The sequence below is a fragment of the Orbicella faveolata genome, unplaced genomic scaffold, assembly GCF_042242905.1.
Source record: "Orbicella faveolata isolate gen_17 unplaced genomic scaffold, um_ofav_v1 contig_1, whole genome shotgun sequence".
In the NCBI taxonomy this organism is placed as follows: domain Eukaryota; kingdom Metazoa; phylum Cnidaria; class Anthozoa; order Scleractinia; family Merulinidae; genus Orbicella; species Orbicella faveolata.
Window position 1 is genome coordinate 27,486,621 of NW_028301536.1, and position 17,752 is coordinate 27,504,372.

Genomic DNA, 17,752 nt, shown 5'->3' on the forward strand with positions numbered 1-17,752 from the left:
TTATTCAACCAAGGAGGGCTCAATGATATGCTGTTGTGGTAGATTACTCCACTACAGTGACTGGTTTGAGGTGAATCTGTTGAACGAAGACATGACTGCTACAAGTCTCAGTAAAAAAAAGCACACTTTGCCCGCTATGGTGTGCCGGATAAACTTTATGTCAGACAATGGGCCCCAGTATACCTCTCAAGAGTTCTGAACTTTGCCAAGGCCTATGACTTCAAGTTGATCATGCGGTCGACGTACTGTATCACGTTAGAGCCACTGGTAAAGCCGAATCTGCCGTCCTAAGGGAGGCCAAACAGATGTTGAAAAGTCGGATCTCCTCATCGGTCTATTGGACCTGCCGAACACTCCGCCTCCGCCTCTCCCCAACATAAAGGCTTCCCTGCCATCGAAGTCCACGCTACTTGAATATCTGAAACTTTCCTGAGCCGATCAGTGCCACAAGTAGCCGTAGTGCGTGACGTTTTCCCCTTTTTTTCCCAGGAAATTTGTTTCCCTTCTGATGAGCAGAATTTACTTTTTTTTTAGTAACGTGGACTAATCCTCTCCGCGTGCGCTAGGAACAAATTGCTTTGTTTTAGAAAGAACAGTACTACAAGGAAAGCAAGGAGTTTTCTGAAGCAAATATATATACCTTTGTAATGTGAAGAAGCAACGTAGGCACGACAAGTGCGCACAAGTACTTATATCACTCACCCCTATCTCCTTTCTCGCCGCACGATTAATTAATCAATTTGTTTTATTTTTATTTATTTATTTATTTATTTGTTAATTACTTGTTTAATACCTAATTTACATGTTAGTACTTAGAGCTTAGTGCATCCGCCTCGAACATTTTGCTGGAGAACTCGTTACTAAACACGTATCTGGTGCTATCTGAAATAAATAAGATTAAGGTTTGCTTAGATGTAACCTTAGATTTAAAAAAAAAGTTTCATTTTCATAACTGAATGGGTTTTTAAGATGCTAAACATAAATCTATTTCCTCTTCTTACCTTTCCGGCTGAGCATTCCAATTGCAAATGAATTCCAGGAACACTAAGTGATGTGACGAACATTGTAAAACAGCGAAGAAGAAAAAGTGTCCCATACATAGCAGCCACTCGCCGTGCAATAATAACTCTGTGTTTGTGGAAGAACAAGACGACCGATAAAAAGGCAGTCAAAATAAGCACCGTGCCTTCGCACAGTTTAAAGGCCCATGGGATAACAGGTAAGTTGTCTAAGACAATGTCAGGCAGAGGGGGATATTTCTTCATATCTGGAACACGATCGTGAACTACGAAAACCGCGACAAACGAAGAAACAAAAAACGCTGAAGACACGTACAACAAACTAATGAACATTTTCCCTGTTTCCGAAATGTTCGAAAAGGGATGAATGCAGTCCGTTCCTTCGTTATCAGGATCTTCGAAATCCCGAGGCCACCGTTCACCTGAACTAACCATAAACCTGCCCAGGCTATCAACCTGATCAATCTTGTTTCGCTTAACGTATCCATTGGATCCAGTGGGCAGTACTAAGGAAGTCAGCCGGTTGTTTCTTTGCTGAAGAGAACTTATCGCAAGCCATAATCGCTTTATATCGCCAAGGATCTTTAACTTAAGCGGAGGATTTCTCAAGTCATCTTCGTTGAGGACAAGAAGCGCTTTTCCGTCGATCCTATGTTCATTACTGAACAGATTCACATAGTCATCGAAACAGTTTCCTTCAAGCCACAAGCCCACATCTTCACAAGTCCACTGATGTACGTTTTTTCCCTGCCCCATGTCTTCAGAAAGACCAGAGAAGAAACGGTATTGTTTTGGCTTTAGGGTGAACTATGTACATAGAGGTCGGATGCAATCAGAGTAAAAGTTTATAATTTGCAATGTAAACATGTTTTAGCTGGACAAACAAAACTAGTGAACACATGCTCAGATTTCGCTAAAATGGTCGCGACGAACAGTATTAAAAAGGAAATTAAAATGTACCACAAATTGAAAATGATGACTGAAATGATTTTAAACCGCATTGAAACAACCGTGAAGTGTGGAAAAAAGCAAAGGTTTTCCTTCCGTGATAAGTTGTAATGTAAACTGGGCTAAATAAAGAGAATATATCGTGGAGTATTCTAGCCTCGAATCCCCTAAAGTGACACCTTAGAATCCTCAGGTATTCAAGGCGCACGTCATATGTGACGTACACCTGGAGTATTCGAGAGTGTTTAATCATGTGTGCACGCAACAAGTGACGAACACCTGGCGTGTTCAATAATGTTCAAGAATGCTGACTTGTCATATTCAAGTTGAATTCGGGAAAGTAAGCCAGATTCAATTAGGATATTGCAGGTGTTTTTCGAGTCAGGCGTCCTCGAGTACTTCAGAATATTGCGGTGCACGTGTTATGCACCGGTCCCTATTCCGGTGAATATGGACCCGAATGGGCTACCCAGTGATTTCTGCCAAAATATTAGAGCCTCCCAACAAAATATGGTCTAGCGCACCATTTCAGCTGTTACCTCGCACAAAAATAGTGTATAAGGTTTGAAATGGTCGTTTGAAGTAATAATATTGCCTAAAAACAAAAACCGCAAAAAAAAGTTCTATTTAACAAATTGACGTCAGTTTTTTTTATGCGCCTGTCCTCTTATTGATGATAAATTGGGTCATAACATTGTCAAAGTGGCTGTGGAACCACGAGCCGCAAGATTGACTACTTTAAAAAGTCCATAAAATCTTATTGGTTGAAAAGTTGACAGTTTGACAGCTGAAACTTGAACTTGAAAGCTTGCATAAAATAAAGTTTTATCCGTCCGTCAGGCTCTTATTGATGATAAAAATGAGCCAATCAGCGCGCGAGAAATTAGACAGTTATTGTGAAAATAGTAATTGAATTATTTATATTCGCCCGGTCTTCTCGTGCAGCATACTAAAACCCAGGTCTTCCCTCTTCTCCCCACACCTTATGGGGGTATGATACCCTAAAATATGGCGATGTTCATGAAAAATTCAATTTCTTGGAAATACAAGACTTAAGACCCTTGAGGACTTGTCAAAAACATTTTGAAACGATCTTGCCGAATTTCTTTCCAGATGAGTGTGAAATTTAAGGAAAGTACACAGTGGTATAAGTTTTTTCACGTAACAACGGCCATAGCAACGACCGTTTACTATAAGAACGTGACCAAAAATATAGATTATTTTTAACTTATATGAACGAAACTATTTAGAAAAAAACTTTTAAGACATGCACAACTCGATTGGTATAATTATTTGTGAAAAGCTTTGCCTCAAATTGCCACCACAGGCTCATTCATTTCCCTTATGAAAAGGAATATTTCCCACAACTGCGGTAACTTTTTACAAAATAGAACAACCATTGCACCCCCTCCCCCGAGACCCAATCTGCACCCCCACCCCCGCTATTTGTGGCTCGTTAAACGCTTAATACTTCGTGTAAGAAACTTAAAGTGTACTTTTCTCAAAAGTTTACTTTTGGACCGACTGACTTCGCGCCAACATTTCTACTTTGCAAGGTTTTTAAGTAGAAATCCCGACACTTGGGCTGATCAAAGACCAATAGTGTCGTGATGTCATAAACCAAAAAAATCGTAACATTTTAAGGTCTGTCACGTGGCATGAGATGATTTGTCCACTGGGTGTGGTAAAAAAATGAGGTTATTTCCAAATAAAGCTGTAAAAAGCACTGAAAATAAGAGTTAACTGTCCAAACTTAGGTTCATTGCACGGAACAAAACAGAAACTTACATGATATGCTTATTTGATAGTCAAATCTTGTTTTGTAAAAGAGCAGGAAGTGTTGGCGTCAATACTATAAAACACTACCTCAAAAGGCTGTCGCTGGTTTCCATAGCAACCATTTTGAGTAAAACTCTAGAAATTTAATTTCTCTTCTTGAGTGCAATAGCACCCAATTGATCTTTCTTCACCATATTTAAACAAACTTTTTGGTCCATTTGAGGGTACCATACCACCTTAATGTATCCGGGTTTTTATAGTACGTGACTGAATGGGTGTCCCCGAGTTTTGGGTACCCCCATCCCTAAATCTTTAGTGAGTCTAGTGATACAGTCAGCCGATATGGATATCTGTACAGTCCCCGAAATAATCCCGACCCCGAAGTGACGCCAACCCTGAAATGGTCCTTGGTCGCCCCCGAAGCTATCCCTATTTTTCTTTTCGTCGACCCCGAAATAATCCTCAAGGAATTTCAGGAATTGTCCTTAAACATGTCTCAATAATCAGGGAAACTAAGTCCATTTTGGCTTGTACGTATATGGCAAATAAATTTACGACACCGGCATCAAAAATTAGCTCGATTACCAGCAGAGATTTCGGGAAATGAGCCCGCGCTCAACCTTCTCTGGGAGGAAAGCGGTCGGACCAGAGAGAGCGGCGAAAATCGAGCCTATATCGACAACTAAAAGCAAGATGATCTAGATCATCCTCTATTGCAATTGCTAAGCATTGCTGTTTTAGTTTTAGTTTACAAATGCTTTTGAAAGCCTTGCAACACTGTATGTATTTATGGTAATGCAAATAAAACTAGTTTTTGTTGTTGTTGCTTAAAGAGAGTTTAAGGGAAAAACTTTATTTTGTAGTACAGTTTGTAGTGATATTTTTAACTGAAGCTTATAATTGTTATGGAGAAAATATAGACTGCAATGCAACTATGTAACAGGGACAACTTTAATTCTTAATAACAGTGTCGCCAAGCTTCCGCCCGGGCGGTACTCCCAGAAAGATTGGGTGGGGGTGTGCGGCCCGCTTCCCAAAGTCCTCACCTTATTTATGACAAAAATCTGTGATTTTTCCTTAAACTCTGTCTTCATGGCGTTATATGTTCATTGTCGCACTTTTCCTGACCATGTCGTTTCACATTTTTCCAGGAACGGTTTTACTCTATGTAAGTCGCAGACCGTTTCTTTCTGGGTTAGTGAGAGAATTGATAATCTGATCGCGATCAAATTGTCATCGCGATCAAAGCATTGAGCGGGGAAATAGTTTTTATGAAATCAGCTGATTCTGATTATTCTACGGGAACTAATGTTGTGTATAAAATCGATTTAACAGCACTTCCTGAGAGGATAAAGGGTTTTAGAGCAAAATTGTTACTAGCCCCAGTATGCTGTATTTGACGCTGTCTGTGTTTTGGGCATCCCTTCCCTGGACACGCGGGGTAACCATATAACTAGGGATTTGGGCACAGGGCTACCCGAAACACAGGGATACTCAATTGGACTGCCCATAGAAAATTTACTGATCCCGGAAATCAACGAAGCACTACTGCATTTCTTTTTTTAAAATCGATAATATAATACGTACGCTCATCAATCTGACGAAGAGACTCTGCACGATTGCGGTTCTATCTGGCTTAGATGCCGCGCTCCAAAAAAATTATCTACGCACCAGACTCTTTCGGTTCACTTCGTCAAAGGTTCTCGCCATATTTTGTAAAGATTGTGTGCATTTCTTCCCTGTCAAATTCTCTATATCCAGTCGAAAATATGGTGGATTACAGTAAATGGGACCATATTGAGGTAGGTATCTGTGTTGTCAATGTTTTGCGTAGACACTACTACTTTCAGTGTACCTGCATTTGTTGTTGTGACCCATAAACAACTTGAACGATTAGATTTCGCCGATACATGTATAACAACAAGTGGTATCCTCAAACATAAGCTTAGAAAAGCTTAATCTTTTCCTCAGAAAGTTATTTGCCCAGAGCGTACCACTGGCGTTTTATTACAGTTTTATGCGACAAAATCTAGATTAGTGATTTTACAAGGTGACTACTCTTGAGAATGTGAGCTTATAAGGAAGTGCATTATTAGGGAGAAATTTCATGTCATAATGACTGCCAGTAGCACTAATAGTATTAAAGAGCAGATTGGTAGAAATCAGTAGTGTGATTTTTAAAATAATCTAGTCAATTCTTAGTTTGCAGATTTTACTTTTTAAAGCTTTATAAAACCTAATAAGTCCTTGCAAAAAGAAAAAAAAGAAGGGATAATCAAGAATATAAGGCAAAGAAAATGCCTTGAAACTTTTACTGAAATATGTACTTATGACTAAGCATGCAGTCAAGATGGCTGGATATCAGCCTGAATATTTTTTGCATGTTTCTCAGGCAAGAGCCAATCAAGATCATTATCACGTGAAAAATAAAGTCAGGCCAATAGTGAGCCATCTTGACTGAACAATCTTGGTCTATAAATGATTTAGTTTTATTTATATGGTAGAGAAATACCATTTTTCTTGCCAGACAAGGTAGGTGCTTCTGAGTGGGTCAGAGAGACCCATCTTGTTGGCTCGGTTGGTAATGGCAGGACAGGATGTTTTTCACTTTTACTCTTAGTGGAGCTACAATGGGCGACAAAAGTAGTTGAGACACTTTTAGAAAATGATGCTTTTCGATATTTGAGCACGTATTCTATTTTATCTGCATCTAGCGTTAATTCTCTGATACCTCAGGCCCTCCAATTCAATGTTGTGTAAGTGCTGTGGTCTGTGCAGTCTAAGAAATAGAAAAATCAACATTGTTTGAAAATCTCGAAAAATGGAAGTTTACTGCCAAGTGTCTCAACACTTTTGTCACCCATTGTAGTCATATAATCAATCATATTTAATACTGACTATTTTTATTTAGGCTTTTAATTCTCAAGAATTCTGAGGAGTGATCAACAGCTGAGTTGTTTCATGATATCAAAATATTTTCAGGCAGACAGTTTGAGTTAGTGAGCATAAAGGAAATCGTCCAGCAGGAGATAGTTACCGACAAATTCTCAGACCTAAATTGCAGTAAACATTGAAACCCTAAGAAGGGAACTCGTGCTACCTTTTAGGGGTTAAAAACGCAGTTCTGGTACCTCTTAAGTGTGTTCAGTCTCAAAAGGTCCACAGCAGGATTTTTTTTGCGGTACCTTTTAGAGTATTAGCCGAAAAGAAAAATGACAGTAGATAATGTGTTGCTTTAGAATTGGTACCTGTTAGGAGTGAAAAACATTTCAAGCCACATTCACAAAACTGGTACCTTGTAGGGGTTCTTTTCAAAATTCCCGACGAACACACGTCCTTTTTATTTTGGAGTTACGATAATAATATTGTCTTTGATAATAATATTGTCTTTAATGTAAATATTAATTTAAATTAACTTAGCGTGCGGCCAACACAACTTATATCTGCATGACAGTGACCAACTCAAAAGCTCATTGCCTACTTTGGTCACTGTATACAATTATTAAATATTGTTTCTTCTAGTTAATTTCTATCTGTATTTATTTTTCCTATATCATTGTAAACCATTTTATGTTAAGTTGTTTTTCTGTAAATAGTGTGCAATAATAACAAAAAACTGAAAACTAAAAAAAAACTGAAAAACTGAGTGAACCCCACCCCCCCTCCCCTTGGGATTGAAACAAATGTAGCAAAGTCAGTAAGGAGATTAAATATTTTTAAGCTTGAGACTGAATGATTGACAGTTTTTTTTATAGATAAGTGATGATGAAGATGACACCCACCCTAATATTGACACACCCAGCCTTTTTAGATGGCGACACCAGGCAAGGGTTGAGAGAATGGAGGAAGCAAAGAAAGAGAGGGAGACACTTGAAGCAAAAATTGAAGAGTAAGCCTTTAACATAAACTGCAAATTAGCAGTTCTATTCAGCTGCATACAGCATTATGCCAAAATGCATTTTAACTTTTATATTAATTTAAACAGTTACTTGATTACTGAGATCCAATAAAGGCAAGTACAGTGGAAGCTCTCTTAACAGACACTCAGTGTTTCAGCCAGAGCGTGCCATTGCGGGAAACCCGCGTTGCAATCAGAGATGGCCCCCAGAAAAACGAAGAAAGGACCAATTTGGCCCTTTCCTTTAACAAGATTACTGGCTTAACCAGACGTAGTATTTTAAAAGCCATCCCAGGGCTCGAAATTGCGCCCGATACGGTCACCAATGTAACTAACATTTCATCCTTGGCGACCAAAATTCGGCAAAAATTCTGGTTTAGTCACCATAATGGCAACTAAATTTCTCTGTGTTGACGGTCAATCCAGTTATTTTGTCTCACATTATGTCCTTCTAGACAATCATATTTAAAGATCTTTGCTTCTAAAACATTCAACATAAGAAAAGAAGTCAATCCATCTTTTTGCTCTGCTGTATTGATTATCTCACATGGGAAAACTTCCAAGTTTGAAATCACCCTATAATGCATTGCAAACCCTTGATCATTGACTATGTCATGTATGCCTAAGGACTGTTCTCTTGTAATGCACGGATCATACTAGTATCTGATTCAAAAGAAATTTATTGAGTAGAAACACTTCAAAAAGCAGTTACTATTAAATTTTATCCCAGATCCTAATATACTGCTTTATTTTCCTTGGTACCCTGACGCATTTTTCCTTCTGTAGCTTTTAATTTATTGGCCCCTTTCCTAAAAAAAAAGGCCCCTAAAAAAGGTCTTCAGGGGCCACTTTGGTCCTCAAGAAAAATTTTCTGACTGAAACACTGGACACTCTCGTAAGCAGACAGCTCTACTAACTACCACCTTCACAAAACCCCTTTTGAACTCTCATACAAACTCTGTATAATTTACTCATTGCTGGTAGCAGACATTCTTGTAAGTGGCGGTGGACACTTGGAGGCCGTACGATCTAGACTTTTCCTTTGTTTTAAGGCTCCCGTAAGCAGACATTTGAAAGGAATTGGGCCTGACTTAAGAAGATACTCAAGAATTTGTAAACTGTATCACTGTTTTTTGTTGCAGCAAGACTGTTAGTTTTATATATACATGTACCTACCTTATAAATAATACTATGTGTATATATACAGGAGAAATGATAAAAGAAAGAGAATCAACTAATCTTGAAATTTAATGTTCAAGATGGATTCCGCTCAAAGTTCGAGCAATAAGTGCAAAAATTATTTACTAAAAATCTACTCATATCACGGTAATTTTTGTAATACTATTTCAAATAACTAAGTTTGGTTCATTTTTCCAAGTGACCCCTTGATTAAATTCTCAAGCATTCTTGAGAAAGTTAATGTCAAACCTCACAAGAATGCTTAAAGCGTGTGTTATTGTGTTTTGAACTGACATGAAGTGTCTGTTTTAATTGAAGTATGGATAACTTCAAGTTCAATTTTACCTCGCGGGGTCAGCTTGAGAGCTTAAGTTTCGATTAGTTCTTCTTAACTGTATTCAGAATAGTACCATGCTAAGAGGGTTCTTTAGTAACTTAATTTTTGCTACTATTGCTTGAATATTCTGTAGAAATCATTTTAATCCTTTCCATTTCTAGGAATAAAAGAAAGCTTGAGCAAGCAAGAGAAAAACTTAAAGATACAGATTTAGCAAAGGACAAAGAAAAAGAGGAAAAGACAAAGAACGAATTACAAGGATTAGAGAAAAAGGCGAGTATTAATTTTTTCTTCCATTTTTTGGATTCAATATACATGTATCATGCTTCACAAAGAACTCCTGCATGTTACCTCACCTTTTCACCGAAACATAGCTGTGAATGGTTGCTTTGCACATACCCAGCAGTTTGTTATGGTTACATGTACATTTACTTGTCAAAGTGCAGAACTGTTCAGAACTCCTAGAGCTCTGCACACTCATGCAGCGAGTGCAGGACTCATACAAATATATGCAATTTCTTACACTCTCATGCTGAAACAATTATTTCTCACACATTTCAAGCTTTTTTTTAATATATAATAAACAGTTCTTTTTGAGGTACAGTAGAAAATTGCTATTAAAGTTAAGAAATTACTTAGATGGCCTCTTTCTAGAAATAATTCACTCTGGTTAAATTCTTTTATACCCACTTCAATCACTTTCCAAAAGTTGAAAGATCTTGAAAGACAGTCCAACATTCTCTTTCAGAGCCAGCATTACACTGGTCAGTGGGGGCTCACTAGTTTCTAGGGTCTCATTTCCACAAGAAGAGTATTTCTTAGACACTTCAAATGTATAAATGTAAAGGGGTGCATGCCCCCAGACTCCCCTAGTTTGCCTTCATCTTTACAATTGACAGTTGAAAATCTCACTCTTTTGGCAACAAATAAACCAGAGAGATCTACAGTTGTACACTTTCGTTAACCTGTTTACAGTTAGCTCTCAACTAGACACTCTAAGGCTTTCTTCACAAAACACAGCATTCATGAGGAGAGAGTACATAACACAAGCTTTTGCACTCTCATCCCTACATATGTACATGTAGTTTCTGTGGTTTACGCTTGGAACGCCTGGGAGCATGACCCCCCTTTTGGAGACTAAACAGCTTGCATTTTGTGACTCAGGCTTTCCTACTGAAGCCTGAGTAATAATGGTGACTGTAACGAGATTTGAGCACATTATTTTTATTTTATGAAAGTAAATCAGGGATGGCGCTAGGATTTTTCAGTCTGGGTCCAGGGACCCATATATCTGGCCAAATATGGGTCCCTAGCCTTTTTTGTGGGTCCAAATAATTATGTTGACAGCCCTCCAAAAGAAAACTTGTTGCTTTTCAAATGAATAGCAAATAAACCATTTAATTTCAATTACAAATATTTCAACTTAGACACATTGACATTTCATAATGAAACAAGGGGCAACTGAAAGATGGGTAGAGGGACACTAAGGCTTCTCTATTTTCTGCGACGATGCTGCTCTTTGAAGATTTCTTTTGCCCTCGCATTGTCACTTGCTGCTTTAAAACGCTGCTGTTGTTGCAAAACCTTAGCTGTACTTTTATGATCAACCTGTTGTATGTGCCGTACAAGTGCAGATCTTTGGAAATTTTGGCATCCAGTCATGAACGTGTTCTTCTTTCCAGCTTTTAAACAATCCTTACAAAGCATTAGTAAATCACCTCCGGTACCTCTGGTCTGGAGCCAATGAAATTCCTTCAGCCATTTATCCAAAAATTTGCCGTGTCTACCACCCGTTGCCATTATCACTTGAATACACAACACGTGTTTCTTTGAGCAAGAAATCAATTCAAAATGGCGGATGCTTATGCAAGTGTCCCGGATGTGTAATTGTCACCAGTCTTCAACTCTGCTAAATCCAATATGGCAACCATGATTTTCTGACCTTTTCGATTCTTTCTTAAAGTTTCTTCGTTTCTCAAACAACAGAATCTAACTGACCTGTCAAGGCTAATGCGATAAGTCTTCCAAGTAGCCTGTTGTGTCCTGGGACGCATTAAAATTTTTAAAATGCATTTTTCAGGATTTTTTTTTGTAAAAATGCACGATTTCTGCCTTAACGCGATCCCTGTAAATGGTTTAATATCATATGATAGTGTAAATCTGCAGGTCTGTGGTCTCCATTTTTTGCACACCAATATGTTTAGTACACTGAGTACTCCTTAAGACCAAATGTCCAAAGTTCAGTGCCAGTCAACCCAGTTACAAGGAATTAATTAAAAGTAATTTCGAATTTGCAGCTGAAGGAGCTCAGAAAAGATGATGAAGAGTTGACCAAGAAAGAAAAGGTGAGATTTCTTTTCATATTTAAGTATGAATTTATAGATGATTTGTAAAACAAATTTGACGTCACTTGCCGTACATTGGATATGAGATCATGGTAGATAGCCAACGAGGTGCCCAGTATCGAGTTGGCTATGATCAATTGTCTCATATTATTGTTTATTATACATTGAACTCGCTATCTCTTTTCTGATTGGCCGAAAGCGTACAGTGAATTTTCGAAATCAGTGCCTGTGACATCATCTAGCTGTAGATTATACACTGATCATGTCAAGGACTCTCAAGGTCATGGGTGATCATGCCATGTATGACCACAGTGCATGATTTCTAAGGGTAATTATGGCAAGTTCACGCACTTTGGGTTGCTTGCCGTCAGTGAAGAAGCAAAACCATGACTTCCTTTCTTTTTTTTTTTTCATTCAATGTATAATAAAACAATATTATTACATTCAGTTTTTGTGATGTGCAGAATAATCAAGGTCTCAGTAAGTGCTATCAGCCTCAGCCTTTGGCTTTAGCTGATAACCCCTACCTCGACCTTGATTATTCTGGATATCACAAAAACCTCATCCAATAATTGTTTAAAACCTGATTTTATGGGGATCATTTCCTTATGAATTCACAATTTACATTCTGTTACATGTACAGGTAATGTCCCATAGGCTTTAATTTTGTTATTCAAATTTTAACAAAGAGTACAAATGTAGTAATGTCTGGACTTGTTTCCTATTAAGTGCATGTAAGCTTTGAAACTTCACTCCTTTATATCAAGAATAGGTGTCAGTAACAAATAAATATTCTAATTTTAATAAAGCACATGTAGTTTATCTAACAGTTGACATGCTGATTTGATTTTCAGAAAGCTCCTAAGAATGTGGACACACTGAGTCATGCAGGATTTACCAGAACAGTGAGTTTGAGATTAAGTTTTGTTGTGCAGGACATCTACATACATACTAGTCTATATGCTTACCTGTAGAATATCATAGATATCAAAATAACATGGCTAATTAACAATTATTCTTGGAGGGAGCGTTGGATGTGAGATGATAGACAGCCAACGAGGTAAGTAGCACTGAACTGGCTATAGTCATTTCATATCCAACAAGCACAAGTGAAATAGTTGTTTTATTAAAACCGCCTCCAAAATATAGAAAACTAAAATGAAAATAAAAATGTCCAAAACAATTATGCGTATTGGTGTGAAGCTCACAAGACTGAGTGAAAGCTGACACTAACACTCAGTTTCTGAATAGTAATAGTGTAACTGAGGTATTTATACAATGCAAATTTATGGTAGTTGAGAACATTTAACTGCATTCTTTAAACTTTGTTTATTTATTTCAAGATTATCAATGCTCCAAAGAAAACGGAGGAAAATTTAACTGAAGATGAAAAGGCTGAAAGATCTGTGAGTAATTTTTCCTTTTTGTGGTAAAAATTATCACTTCTTGGGTTGTACAATTATGCCAACAAACTTTGTACTGATCAAGGATATTTCTAAATGTGTCCAGAATACTGGACACATTCAGATGTGTTTCGTAAATGTTTTGTTTTGTTTACTGCAAAAAACATGCACACAAGCATGGGACTGCATGTAAAGAATGATGGGATATTAGACTGGTATCAGTTGGTATAAGTACTGTATGGCTTGTGGAAGTATGAAAAGAAAACTGAAGAAGAGAATTAAACCTCATCTTTGTTTTTCTTTGTGTCATTATTAAGTTTTAATATGTACATGTAGTATTTAACCACAGCATGTGCCGTGTATCATGGAGGTGCAGTGGCCTCATGGTTAATGTGCTTGACTCAGGATAGAGCAGTCCAGGTTCAAGCCCTGGCTGGGAACATTGTGGTGTGTTCTTGGGCCACACACTTTACTCTCACAGTGCCTCTCTCCATCCAGGTGTATAAATGAGTACCAGCCACCTATAATGCTGGGGATAACCTTGCAATGGACTAGCATCCCATCCAGGGGGAAGTAGAAATACTCCTAGTCGCTCCATGCCACAGAAATTAGGATAAGCTCCGGCCTGAAGGGCCCCTTGGCTTATATGCAGACTTTACCTATGTCAGTGTACCAGTAAACACTAGGTTCTCACCAACTACGTATTATGCAGTTTAACTGATGTTTTTTTTTTTCCTTTCAATTTGTAGCAAGCTTTTATGGATAAGTACAAGAAAGAAATAGAACATTATGGAATGTTGTATGATTACAATGACAGTGAAGACTATCTGCGTAAAAATCCTCATTTGGCTTGTGACGACACGGCTAACTACCTGGCTCTTTGGTGCATCAACCTGGAAGTGCAAGAGGTACTGATGTCAAACAGCACGTGACCGGTAGCACAAGCTTTAAGTAGGGCTTCATGGATCTGTAAACCCATGTGACAAATTGTACTAATGTATCAGCTTCTTTTTCATCAAATTTTGAACTTTTTTTGTTTTTCAGTTACTTTCTTAGCAACTGTAAAATTTTCAGTCTGCACAATACCTTCTACAGTGGAACCTCGATACATATATAATGAAGGGTCATTAGGGACTGGCAATAATTAATATGTTCGAGTTATAACAAGGTTTCATTATATCAGGGTTCTTTTCCATTTATTTTGCTCTTACTGGGGGGAAGAATATCGTTCGCTATAGTGAGGACTTTGTTAACAGAGGTTCGTTAAATCAAGGTTTAAAGGACATTTTACTTCTATGTTATTTGGCCCATGCCATATTTACATATGGATATATTGCATTTATATGGGTTTGAATAACCTAATAAAAGAGCTGCACTCTATTGGGTCACTCTTGTTCCTCTCATGAAGTTTCTCATGTACCAGGTTACCCTAGTCTACCATTTCTGTGCTTCTGTTCTTTAACGACCCCGTCTCCAGCCCTGTCCTCTCTACTCCTTGCAGAGCCATTTTATAGCTATAGTTTCATGTTTTAATGAGACCTATTTTTGTTGGAACAGAAACATTCTTTGGTGGAGCGAGTTGCACATCAGACTATCATCATGCAATACATACTGGAGTTGGCCAAGTCACTAGATGCCAGACCTCAGGCCACCATTCACTCCTTCTTTACAAAGTAAGTAGATGTACATGTATACAGGCAGAAACAGTAGCAGTTAACAACATATGAGGTACATATTGGAGTTGGCCAAGTCACTAGATGCCAGACCACAGGCTACCATTCACTTCTTCTTTACTAAGTAAGTAGATGTACAGTGTATAGGCAGAAACAGTAGCAGTTCACTACATATGAGGTACATACTGTAGTTGGCCAAGTCACTAGATGCCAGATCACAGGCTACCATTCACTCCTTTACTAAGTAAGTAGATGTATAGGCAGAAACAGTAGCAGTTAACAATATATGAGGTACATATTGGAGTTGGCCAGGTCACTTGATTCCAGACCTCAGGCTACCATTCACTCCTTCTTTACTAAGTAAGTAGATGTATAGGCAGAAACAGTGGCAGTCACCTTACCGTCGAAATTTCATATGTGATAAGGTGTCCTGATTGGGGTCATGTAGTAGCTCTTGTGAGGTCTCACACATAAATGGCTCGACACCCTTTGATAGAACAATAGAACAAACAACATAAACAATGCCCCTAGCCCTAGAACAATAACAGCTGCCACCATGTCGACAAATAAAATCACAAACCTATAAAAGCTGCTACACTACCGCCTGATTGTGTTCCGCATTATAGATATCGTACTTACAACAGCGAAAATGCAAGGAAAACAAGGAGTAGAGTGAAAGGTTTATTTCGTTGTTGTTCTGTCGCATGTGTCAAAACGGTTCTCTGTGCAAATTCATTTACGTATATTTTTCAACCTATTTGAATCTGAAATGTTCGCTCCGGGCTCCGTTTTGAAACTGGCGTAAGGCAACACGAAAATGGGCTATGAAATAAGTCACGTTTGGTACGACCAAACCAAGTTAGCAGATTGATGTTCCCGGCATGGCACGAACACACATTACTGATACTACTGTTTCCTTAATATCCTGATACTGATAAGACCATGTTTTTCAAGAGATGAGATGAACATCAGATAAAAATTTTAACAAAGGATCAGACAGACCTGTGAAGAAATGAAAACAGATGGTTTTATAATAGGCTCGAGTCTTCATACCCTCCCTCCCTCCCTCGCTCCCTCGCTCCCTCCCTCTCTCCCTCCCTCGCTCCCTCGCTCCCTCCCTCTCTCCCTCCCTCCCTCCCTCCCTCCCTCCCTCCCTCCCTCCCTCCCTCCCTCCCTCCCTCCCTCCCTCCCTCCCTCCTTGTCACCCCATCCCTAATGTTGCTCCTCATATTGTCTTAATCTCTTTTTTCAATTCTTCCTTGTGCATCGCAAAGGATGAAGAAAGCTAAAACAGACTTCAAAGAATACATGGACGCGTTTGAAGATGAACTTCAATCATTCCTGCAGAGAGTCAAGGAAAGAGCTCAGGCCAGGATCGATAAAGCTATGAAGGAAGCGGAGGAGGTGAGATTAAACAAACTTCTCTCAAATGTAACTTCCACTTCAGCTTATTTTTTGTTATCTTTTAAGAATCAGGGAGTGCTTTGTGGTTACTATGCATTATACATCGTCACTGGATTTTTCTCCATTTTGTCTTAGACCAAGTGAAGTTCTAGTATGTTCCAGTGGAGACTGGATCTTGTTAATTATACACGTAAGTTCGACCTTCTTTCTGTTTGTGCTCCTAGGAAGAACGACAAAAGAGACTGGGCCCGGGCGGTTTGGATCCTGTGGAAGTATTTGAATCGCTACCACCGGTAAGTAGAGACTGTGTACCTCGTGTTGGAGATACAATTCTAGACAGTTTAAACGTCATTGGCGCCATGTTCATGGACGTTTTTTTTTCTTTTTTTTTTTTTTTTTTTGTCAGCTCTCGCGTTAGCTCTTCCAACACAGGAATTAAACAGAACACGAGTTGTAAAGGTTACCTTTCTGTTCTTTTCAGGAACTTCAGAAGTGTTTTGAAGAAAAAGATATTCCCATGCTTCAAGAAGTTCTTGGCAGGTTGCCCGAAGAAGAAGCAAGGGGCTACTTGAAGAAATGCATTGATTCTGGTCTGTGGATTCCCAATGCACAGGATGCGCAAGCGCAGGCCAAGGGAGGAGACAGTACGTCCCAAGAAGAGACGTCGGACGAAGAGCAGTACGAGCGTGTTGCAGAAGAAGTGGACAAATGAAATCATATGGAGAGTTTGATGATTAACGGCGGATTTATGCTTTACATAACAGAATTTTAATTCTAAAAACTACAAAAGAATGTAAATTATCATATAACTGTGCGATAGTCTCGTGCTTGTATGATAAAAGGGGTATAGCTGTGTTCATTTAAAATAATGGCGGTCTTGAAAGGTTTTAAATTTGCACTGTTAAACTGATAGACTCGTTTTTTAAGTCCCTGCTTGCAACAACTAAAGAGATGGGAGACAGAATCTTCCCAAGGCCTGGTTCCCAAGATTCTGATGCAGGCAAATCCTTCCCATAATCTAACGAGAAAAGGAACTTACTGAAAACTGTATCAAACAGAGTAGTACGAAACAGGGGAGTTATGCTATGAACTATGCCTACTCAACATTTGTGACTGACCCATTATCCGCTATGCTTCTCTATTATTCAACCGTCATTTGAAGATTAGGAGATAGCATTTTTATGGTTTGGGTAAAGCTACTTACTTATTGGAATACTTAGTGCCAAACTGACAGCCAAGAAAATGAATTTGCACAAGTCTTAAGAAATCTCCTGATAGCTGATATCAATAAAATTCTGATTTGTTGTCATAATGTAATATTCTGCTCTGCGTTTTTATTGTGAGGTCTGTAGATCAATCTGATGGAGTTTGAACTCTGGCCGCGGTCTTATGCCTTTTGCTCTAGAAATTACTCCACAGAGCTCTATTATCAACTGATCATGAAATTGACTTAAGATAATATTTCAAACACGAAAGACCGTGTTTGACCACATTTCCAAACACAGAGAAGAGAGTTGAAACTGCGACGCGCGGCTGAGTATTTTTGACGGACGACGGTGGAGGTGTTTGGAAATGCGGTCAAACACTGTCTTGAGTGTTTTATATATCTTCCCAATCGAAAGTAAAACTAAGGAGAAAACGTAGAAATAAAATTGTAAAAATCCATGCAAATTAAGATCAAATTAACCAAACCCGTCATGGTCACGATTTCCTCTGTTTAAAGTTGAGTTTAAGAATAGTTGTTTATCCCCCTCCTCCCCCCTCCTC

At 38.6% G+C, this 17,752-nt stretch overlaps 1 protein-coding gene and 1 pseudogene across 1 annotated transcript; one reads left to right on the plus strand and one right to left on the minus strand.

Annotated features, from left to right (window-relative positions):
* Positions 1-518: 518 nt before the first annotated feature.
* On the minus strand, positions 519-1,822 carry LOC110045385 (sphingomyelin synthase-related 1 pseudogene; annotated as a pseudogene).
* A 3,571-nt stretch (positions 1,823-5,393) lies between these two features.
* Positions 5,394-17,302, plus strand: LOC110045386 (hsp90 co-chaperone Cdc37-like). Its single transcript, XM_089298637.1, has 11 exons — positions 5,394-5,548; positions 7,502-7,635; positions 9,322-9,433; positions 11,458-11,505; positions 12,360-12,410; positions 12,849-12,911; positions 13,658-13,816; positions 14,466-14,581; positions 15,856-15,985; positions 16,210-16,278; positions 16,467-17,302. The coding sequence occupies exons 1-11, from the start codon at positions 5,516-5,518 to the stop codon at positions 16,695-16,697; spliced, it is 1,146 nt and encodes a 381-aa protein (XP_089154763.1). The 5' UTR covers positions 5,394-5,515; the 3' UTR covers positions 16,698-17,302.
* The last annotated feature ends 450 nt before the right edge of the window (positions 17,303-17,752 follow it).

Excerpts from the sequence above, each read along its gene's own strand:
- LOC110045386 (XM_089298637.1), top strand. The coding sequence starts at position 5,516 with ATGGTGGATTACAGTAAATGGGACCATATTGAG. Across the intron at positions 5,549-7,501 it reads GTAAATGGGACCATATTGAG|ATAAGTGATGATGAAGATGA; the intron begins GTAGGTATCTGT and ends TTTTTTTTATAG. Across the intron at positions 16,279-16,466 it reads TATTTGAATCGCTACCACCG|GAACTTCAGAAGTGTTTTGA; the intron begins GTAAGTAGAGAC and ends TGTTCTTTTCAG.